Consider the following 9,431-nt stretch of genomic DNA (forward strand, 5'->3'; position numbering starts at 1 on the left):
CGGCTCGCCATCCCGGCCTCGTTGCGGGATGCTGCGCCGGGACTTTGCTCCTCTCCGCGCTGCTAACGGGGAGCCGGCGACGTGTTTAGGCCAGTTAAACTCGGCAGACACAACCGGGAGCCATGCACGGCTCAGCTATGCCGGGAAAGGAGGTGTCATTTGTACGCAGTTACTTTGGTGATCAACACTTGAATGATTTATGCCGCCTGCTTTAATTATATTCCCGTGACACTTTCCTGGACACAAGTGGGCCGCGCACAGCCAAAGCCCCGGCAGCGCCGTGCCGCTGCCCGTCGGCACCGGGAGGGCTCCCGGGGGAGGGCGGCCATGCCGGCACCCCGAAATACGGCTCAGGGGGCGGCGGGGGGAGACACCTCCAAAGATGTTACTTGTAGCCAGAGGGATTTTTGCTACCTCCCCCCCGCCGCGAGTAGTTTCCGATCCAGCGGTAGTTTTCGGCTCCGTGGAGGAGGAAAGTCCGCCGCTTTATTCGCTTTTCTTCCACGGTGGAAGGCAGAGACACGGAGCTACACTTCCCCGACGGCTCGGGGGACCTCCTCATCCATCCTCGGGTACAGCGAGGGGCCGCTGTTCCCGCCTGCCCCGCTCCTCTCCCTGCCTCTCGGCCGGGAACCCGACCCAAACTTTTCCTGCCTGCACCATGAGGGGCTCAGTGCCGGCCCCCCTGCCCCCCCCGAGGGGCTGGAGCTGGCAGAAGACGGGGGGACGAGACGTTGAAGCGCTTCGGATGAAAGTGTTTTTCTCCAAACGACCCCAAAGCTGGGAGACACAACCCGCAGCTGCCTCCCCGGCAGGACGGGCAGGAGAAGAGCCCGGCGGGTGCGAAGTTCCGTGGCAGGGGCCGGAGCCGGCCCCCGGCTGCCCCCCGTGCCCTTTTGCTCCCCAGGGCCCTCTGAGGATGGAGATGTGCGATGGGCCCTGCCGCGGGGCACCGAGGGTCCCTAATTCGGGGCTGGGTGCCAAAAGGGCTGCCAAAAAAAGAAAAAAAATTAAAATAATTCAACTTCGAAGGGTGCGGAGGGGGAATGCTGAATTCTTCCCCTAAGCTGGGGCAGGGGCAACCCAGCCTGCCTCTCCTCTGATTTTTGGCCATCCCCGGAGGGCAGAGAGGGAGTCGTTTGCGGGGAGCGAGTTAGAGCGGTCGCAAAGGCGAAGGGAGCTCCGGCGGAGCAAACCCGAGTCCGCCAAAGGCGCCACCGAGCAGCCGGGGGCGCGGCGGAGCGGGGCCGATGGGACCCCGCCGGGACAGCCACAGGGCGCCGGGGGGGTCGGGGCCTGCCCCCTTCCCCCCCTTTTCTGTTTGGGGGGGACGCTGGGCACAAGGGCAGGCGGCGGGCCTGCAGCCACCGGGCTGAGCTGCTCCCGCAAAGCAGGAGCCCGGCTATCCCCGGCCAGGCAGCGGCCGAGGCAAACGAACAAGGGTCACCCTGTGACGAGGAGCCTCCACTGAGGCTCTGCCCGCCGCCCCCGCGCTCTGCCCCTACTGGGGAGCCAAAAAAAAAAAAAAAAAAAAAATGCAGCGGGGCGCATTTAAAGCCCTGTCGCCCCGCGTAGGTAGGGAAGGGGAGATGCGGGCTGGGGGGTGGGGGGGGACGACACAACAGGGGCTCCGGAACAGTTTGCGGGGCTTGCCTGTGTATGGCTCAGTTTTGCCCCTGCCCGGAGTGGAGCGGGATGCGCTCGGAGTGCGGGCGCAAGTTGCGCCCCGGGTCCCTGCTCCGCTCCGCGGGGAAGGCGGGCCGGGCTGCAGCCTGGAGCCGGCGGCACCTCGGCGCATCCCAAAGGCCCGAACTCTCACCCAGGAACGAGACTATTTTTCTTTCCTTCTCCTCCCTTTTTTTTTCTTTTTTTTTTCTTTTTAAAATCTTATTTCTTTAATTATAACACCAGCATCCCCGACTGAGTTCTCAATAAAACCCGGATCCTGACATAAAACGCCACGCTGGAAAATAATGCGAGGGGACACAAGGGAGAGGAGGAAAGTCTCTAATTGGTTAAAATATGTTTAAATCACTTCATAAAACCCAAGCAAAGCGAAGCAAATAATCCACCTAGCAAAGCAAAGAAGCCGGGCGATTTAGAATCGGTGTAACTCGCTCCCCCCCGACCGGCTACCCCCCAGCTCCTCGCAGTATTTGATATGATGAATAACCCAATATAGGCCTTTAAAAATAGGTCACCGCATAAAGAGACTCCCAGAGAGCTATAAAAAATGGGAAGAGGGCGCTTTAAGGAGAGGAGCCATTTGCTTCTTTTGTGCTCGTTTGGTACCCAGCGGCCTGGGAGCTGCCAGCCGCCCTCCTCCTGCCCCTCAAGGTGAGGAGGGAAAGTTGGGGCCGGGGCCGGCCCGGCCGCCCCTCCTGCCCGCCGCCCCGCCGTGCGCCCGGCAGCCGCCGCCCGCCCCGTCCAGCCCCGGCCCGGCCGCGCGGGCAGCGTGAGGGGTACCCCCACGCGGGGTGGGGGACAGGCGCTTCACCCTCCGGCTCCGGGCTTTGTCTCCGGCCCTGCGGAGTGGTAAAGAAAATAGGGAGCTGTTCTGTCACCCCACGGATGGCCGCGCCGGGCCGGGCTGGGGTTCGCCCGCGGGTGGGGTTCCCCCTCCACCGCTGCACCCCTCTGGAGCCGCCCGCAGCGAAAGGCCTGGGGCTGGCAACCGGTCCCCTCCGGCACCGGCCCGGCGCTCCGCCGCTGCCCCCGGCCGGGGTCACCCGCCGCTGCCCGGCAGTCATCCCGGCCCGCGTCCCGCCGCGGGCACCCCCAACACCGGCACCCTCCTGGGGGTGCCTGCCCGGCCGCCAGGCTGTCCCCGCCCCGGTCCCGCAGCCCGCTCCGGCACAGGGAGCTGGGAAAGAGGAGCACGACAAATTCGGCGGAAACCTTCGGATTTTATTGGAAAGAAAAGGTCTGCCTTACCTGGAACCAGGCTCTCCCCTTCTTCCCCTCATTAAAAAAAAAAAATCAAAGGGCTCCGGGTAGAGCCAGAGCGAGATATTTTAAATAAACTAGTAGCCGAAATTAAGAGAAGGGAGAAATAGAAGAAGAAAAAAAAATCTCGGGGGAGGAAAAAAATAAAGGATATTTTTCGTTTTGTGTTGTTTTCGCTTATTATTATTTTTTCACTATACTGTATTATCCTGATGCAATAAAGGCTGGTTTGTAATGTAATTTAAAAATATATATGTCCAAACAAATAGCAGGGCCAGAATATGACAAGTGCATTCAGCATTATAATTCAAGTGGGCTCCACCTCCATACCGCCTCCTAATTAATGGGTCTCCGAACTTGCAAAAGCCTGCATTGGACAGAGAGAGAGAGAGCGAGAGCGAGAGAGAGAGAGAGAGGGCGAAAAGTGTCATTGAAGATAATTGATTACCTCCCAATCAACAATAACTTGTTAGCAATAGTCAATTACCCCGTCTCTCCTCGCCTCTTTCCCCCTGGTCCGAGGTCTCGGTGCGAGGGCTGCTCTCCCCCTCTCCGAAGTCGTCTTTTTATTTTTAATTATTTTTCCTTTTTTTTTTTTAATTTGGGGGGGGTATTCGCTTTGGGGGGGGGGGAGGGCAGGGAAAGTGCTGCGATTTGGGGTTGTTTCTTAAAATAGCAGCCGGGAAGAGAAAGAGAGAGGAGCGAGCGAGCGAGCGAGCGGAGAGTGGGGGAAGAGAGAGAGGGGGGGAAAAAAAATCCCCGACCCAAAACCCTGGGACAGGAGGTGCGGCAGGACCACCTCTCGGCGAGGGACCGACGGCAGCTCCGTTCCCGGCCGCCGCCCGCCGCCCTGCCCGCCGCCCGACGTGGCTCTCCCCGGGAGGACCCGGGGCTCCTCCGCCGGAGTTGGAGGTGGGCTTCAACTTTTGCTCGCTGTCTCCGCCGCCGTCACCCCGCGGTCCCGCCGGGGGCTTCTCCCCGCGGCAGCGCATCCCCGTCGCGGGTGGGGAAGGCAGCCCCGCGCGGCCCGGCCCCACCATGACTTCCAAAGAAGAAGCCAAGCCCTCCTCGGGGGAAGAGCGGCGGCGGAGCCCCTTGGATCACCTCCCACCGCCGGCCAACTCCAACAAGCCCCTCACTCCCTTCAGCATCGAGGACATCCTCAACAAGCCCTCGGTGCGGAGGAGTTACACCCTTTGCGGAACGGCCCACCTCCTCTCCGCCGCCGAGAAGCACCCCCCGGCCGGGCTCCCCCTCTCCGGCCGGGCGCTGCTCTCCCAAACCTCGCCCCTCTGCGCGCTGGAAGAGCTGGCCAGCAAGACCTTCAAGGGGCTGGAAGTCAGCGTGCTGCAGGCGGCCGAAGGTAAGCTCCCCGCGGAGCGGGGCAGGGGTCCTCCCGCGGGTGGGTGCCCCGCTCCTCCCCACGGCCCGTTTTTCTTTCCTTCACCCACCCCGACCCCACCAAATCTCCCGGGGTGTCGCACACGGGGCGGGATGGGGGGGTCCCCGGGCGGCCGGTAACCGGAGGCACCCCCCTGCCGCGGCGGCTCTGCCCCGCTCCCCTCCCCGGTACCGAGGGGGCAAGGGGCGTGGGGCCTGGGGGCTCGGGTGGGATGGGGGGACACGGGGAGAGCGGCGACAGTCTGGCGACTCGTCGGCAGGCCGGGACGGGATGACCATCTTCGGGCAGCGGCAAACGCCGAAGAAGCGCCGAAAGTCGCGGACGGCCTTCACCAACCACCAGATCTACGAGCTGGAGAAGCGGTTCCTCTACCAAAAATACCTGTCGCCGGCGGACCGGGACCAGATCGCCCAGCAGCTGGGGCTCACCAACGCCCAGGTCATCACCTGGTTCCAGAACCGCCGCGCCAAGCTCAAGCGAGACCTGGAGGAGATGAAGGCCGACGTGGAGTCGGCCAAAAAGCTGGGCCCCAACCCCGCCGTGGACATCGTGGCCTTGGCCGAGCTGGAGCCCAGCGCCGAGGGAAGGGGCAAGGCCCGCTCCGGTTCCCCGCCGCCCCCGCCCGCCGCCGCCCGGGAGCCCGGCGCCCCGCCGCCGCCCCGCCCCGCCTCGCCCCCCGCGGAGCGGCCCCGCAGCCGCCGGGACAGCGAGGAGGAGGAGGAGGAGGAGGAGGAGGAGGACGTGGAGATCGACGTGGATGACTGAGGGGCGGCCGGCGGGCCTCCCACCACCGCCACCGCCATTGCCATCCCCCCCCCCGCCCCGTCCCGCTCCCCCCACCCCACCCCGGCAGCTCCAAACCGGCACCCCCGGCCCCCGGCCCGGCCCCGGCAGCGCGGCGGGGCGGCTGCTCCCCCCGGCCGGAGCAATAAGCAATAGAAACCCACCGCACACACACTCACACTCTCACGCACTCACACTCTCACGCACTCACAGTCTCACACTCTCACACACACTCACACACAAATTAATTTAGGGTAGAGTCGATACCCCTCCGCCTGTCACATCTTCGGAATGGTGCAATTACGGACGGCTTCTGTATATTAATATTTAAACGTATATATTGGAATTTTTTTCCTTCCCCTTCTTTTTGAGGTTTTGATTTTTTTTAATAGCTATCAATGACGATTATTTTGTCTATAAGGGAGACGCGTAACCTTGGAATAAACTCGGCTTCCGACAGATGTTTGGGGAGGCAGTTGTTTTCAAAGACTTCCGAAACGAACCGCTTTAGAGAAGATTTAAGTTAGACTTAAAACGGCAACAGCAAAAATTACCCACTTTCCTTTCCTTGCATGTTTCAGATGTGCACGAAGTAAATTTCTTTTTTTTTCCTTTTAAAAATATTTTTTTCTTTCGCAGTCTTGGGAACTTGGGGATGGGTTATAATGCAAGTTGAAAAATATATACTTTCTTTTTTTCCTAGAGCATAGAGATTTGTCTCCGATGCAATTTCTGCCTCATTTTACCAATTAAAAGCTATTTTTACCATTTTCTGCTATTGTTGTGCTTTTATTAAAAAGCTGCCTTTCGTATTTTTGATATGAAGGTGGTAACAAAAAAACGAAAATGAAAAAAAAAATCCTAGAATTATTTTTTACTCTTTTTAGAATTTTTGCATGCTACGGAAATAAAAAAGGACAAATCCCAAGATCAATACATTTAAATATTACACTATAAATTTAAAAAAATGTACAGATTTAAGACATGTTTTTGTTCGAATTGTACAAATTTTAAAAGGCCTGCTATTTAAGTTCCGATAGGGACAATGTCGCTTTATTTACTGTCTCTTAGAATTGTACAGATAGCTCTTTTTTTCCGATACAATAAAATATTTACCATTTTAATAGACTTTTAACGTCCTCCTTTGTGAACGAAAAACCGCTCCGTCGGTCCGAGATTAAGACAGACTTTTTCCCCACAGGAATCCCCCATCCCGTTTGCATTTAAAAGTTACTCTAACCGCAGTACCTGTGAGAAATGACGGGCACGGAGCGCACGAGCGAGAACTTTATTACTTTATTTTGTTTATTTATTTATTTTTTAAGGTCAATGCCAGGTAGAGGTTTAGCAGAGGGAGAACCCGGCGGGTAAATGAGGCAGGAGGTGCGGGGGATGCGGAGGATGCGGGGCAACCACCCCTGCCCCCCGCCCCACATCTCCCGCCTCCCGCCGGGCATTTCCAGCCCGAAATTAGAGAGGAAAGGCTGCGAGGAGGGGGAATTAAATACAAGAAAAGAGAGAAAAAAAGACAAATGCGAGCGGAGGGGAAGGGGTTGTCACCGGTTTGGACAAAAGGAACGGGGAGTGCCAGCGGGGGGAGCTGCCCGCAGACCGCCCGCTTCTGGGCAGCAGCGCGGCCTCGCTGGCACCTACGGGGACACGAATTGGGAAGAGGTTTCATTTCCCCCTTTCTCTTTCTTTTTTCTCCCCCCCGCCTTTCTTTTCTTTTTTTTTTTTTTTTTCCTCCCCCGAAATCAAGGCTTTGGTGAATGTGTTTACTCCTGGCAGCGTGACCTGCCTTTGGAGTCGAGCAACGCGTGTTTCTCTCTATTCTTTGCAAAATTTATGTGAGAAAGACAAATCTGGTGTACAGTGGCAGAGCTCGGCGGAGAAGTGTCCAGATAAGACAGGGTTGGTTTGTGGGTTGGATTTTCTTTTTTTTTTTTTTTGGTCCAGTTTCTCCGAGGCTAAATAAATCTTTCTCCTCTTTGAGAATGGATGGGGTTGTAATTTTTAGCGTAAAGCATGAAAACTGGGGACAAATGAGCCCTCTTCTCTGAAGTGACAAGCGACAATGGAGCATATACAGCCTCCTGCGGTTCGCCATGCTGAAACAAGCGTGCCCCTCCGCAGCAGAGAGAAGGCGAGCGCTTGGAGACCATATGGTTTTTGAATTTTCTTCACAATTTCCAGACAATTTGATGGATTAGGTTAACCCTCCCTTCCACTGTTTAACTCCACAACAATGGGAGCAGAGCTGTTCTCCCTTCGTCGGGGCATCTGTGCGCTTCTATTCTTCTCTCTTTCTCTCTTGGTATTTGGAACAAGCCTATGAATTACAATGAAATCCACTTTTCTTTAGTATTATTTGGTAGAGCACTTGTTTTCCGCCACCTCCCGCCCCCACACCGCCATCCCCTCTTTTTTTGTTGTTGTTTGTTTTTTGGTGTGGTATGTTTTTTTGGTTTTTTTTTTTTACCTCCGAGTGATAGCTTTGACTTCTGTCCAGATCTCTCGGAAAGCCTTCAATCTTGTCCTTAAGTGTTTTTATGCTAAACAGGCAAATCGTAAATGCTGCGAAACTGTGACATTTATGTGAAGATCTAGTTAAAGGGCTTTATTTGTTTTCTTTATCTGTTCTCCCCCCCCCCCCTTCCCTCTCCTCTTCCCCCCTCCCCTCCTACCCCCTCCCTCCCCCCATTCTTTTATTCTTTTGTCTTGGAATGGATTTAATGAGGCTGCAAACACTACAATTCAATATAACCAAGAAATTGAAAAAAAAAAAAGGGGGGGGTAAACTGGATGTATGGAAAATAGACTGGGAGTTAATTTGGGTTTCTGATCTATTGGCTTCTGAGTGCACACAGAAGAGATTCCGGGCAGCCTTGCACCCGCAGAAGTTTACCACACGTGGCTGGGGCGGGTTGGTAAATAAAGCCTCCTCTCGAAGATTTGCAGCGTGTTTATTTGGCTCGCCCCCCATTTCCAAATAGCTGGCGATTTGGTAATTTAATTTGCATATTGAAAAACAAAAGCTTGGGTTTGTTGGGTTTTGGTTTGTTGTTTGGTTTTTTTTTTTTTTAGCTTAAAAATGAAGCGCCGGCTTGTGCACCTAATTTGTCATGCGTCTTGAAACGCGCCGTTTCCTGGGATTACCTAGCTGGGTAGATTTATTGCTCGGGGTTTGCTCTCTCTCCGATTTTAGATACAATCCAGAATTGGCGCTTTTTTCCCCTTGATTTTGTTTTTTTTTCCTCTCTCTCTCTATTTTGTTTTGTTGTTCCTCCCACCCTCCGCAGCAGAAGCCGGGACGCGGAGACAGCGCTGAATCCTGCCCTTTGGGGCCACCTCAGCCGGCTCGCAGCGCTGCTGCGGGGACGAGCTCCGGGCAGCGACCCCTCCTGCCCACCCCAGGCCCCAAATTTCCCTGTCCGCCTAAACCAGCCGTCCCCCGGGGGACCCGCCCCGCCGCCGGACGCTCCGCTCCGGGGGGCAGCGCTGTCCCGGAGAAGAGGGGAGCTGGGCCGAGACGCCCGGGACTTTGCTGGCCGTTTGCACCCGGGGCAGCGGCCCCCTTGCCTGGCCTTCTCCCTGCGTGGGTTCACGTACTGTGTAGGGGCAGAGCCGGTCCCGTTTTCCCGCTCCCGGGCAAACCCGGAGCATTTCGAAGCTCCTCACCCCCGGCCCGGAGCTCCACGCCCCGGGGACAGGCTCCCCGCGATTCTCCCCGTGGGAGGTGGGCACGGGGGCAAGGGGAGATACCGGCCTTTGCCAAACGGAGCAGGTGGAAAAGGGTCCGGATTCGAGAGGAGAAGGCGGAATTTCCGACGGGAAAAATAAAGGCGTAAAGGAGGGCTGTGACCCCCCCACCAAGCTCCTGGCCCGGGGAGGTGAAAACCCACAGTTTGCCAAAAGGGCATGCGGGACCGTGGGGGGGCCTTCGCGGGATCGGGCAGCAGGCCCAGCGGCCCCCCCGCCGCCCGCCCCGTCGGGAGCTGCCGTGCCCCTAGTCCCCCCCACCGGGGCAGGCGTGGGCACCGGGCGCGGGCGGTGGCTGCGCTTCTGCCGCGAGCACGGCGACCCCCGGGGGGTCTCGGCCCAGCCCGCACCCCGGCTCTCGCCCGGCAGAAATCCTGTTTCTCAAGCGCAGGAGCCGGCGCCTGCCGCCCCCCCATCCTCATCCTTCATCCCCAAATCTGACACTGCCCTGGATTTCTTGTGGAAGTGGGAGGGAAGCAGGAGGGGAGGGGGCGCTGGGGGGATGTTGTCTGCTTGGAAATGTTACCCTTTGGATTTGGGT

At 57.4% G+C, this 9,431-nt stretch overlaps 1 protein-coding gene across 1 annotated transcript in view; it reads left to right on the top strand.

Moving 5' to 3' along the window:
* Positions 1-2,286: 2,286 nt before the first annotated feature.
* The window catches only part of LBX1 (ladybird homeobox 1), a 7,533-nt gene continuing 388 nt past the window's right edge, over positions 2,287-9,431 (top strand). Inside the window, exons 1-2 of the mRNA XM_082002399.1 lie at positions 2,287-4,309; positions 4,608-9,431. The exon at positions 4,608-9,431 is cut by the window's right edge and continues 388 nt beyond it. Coding sequence (XP_081858525.1) covers positions 3,985-4,309; positions 4,608-5,113 — 831 coding nt within the window. The 5' untranslated portion in view covers positions 2,287-3,984 and the 3' untranslated portion in view covers positions 5,114-9,431. The remainder of the gene's footprint in view (positions 4,310-4,607) is intronic.

This window comes from Phaethon aethereus, assembly GCF_964289735.1.
Source record: "Phaethon aethereus genome assembly, chromosome: 7".
Lineage (NCBI taxonomy): Eukaryota > Metazoa > Chordata > Aves > Phaethontiformes > Phaethontidae > Phaethon > Phaethon aethereus.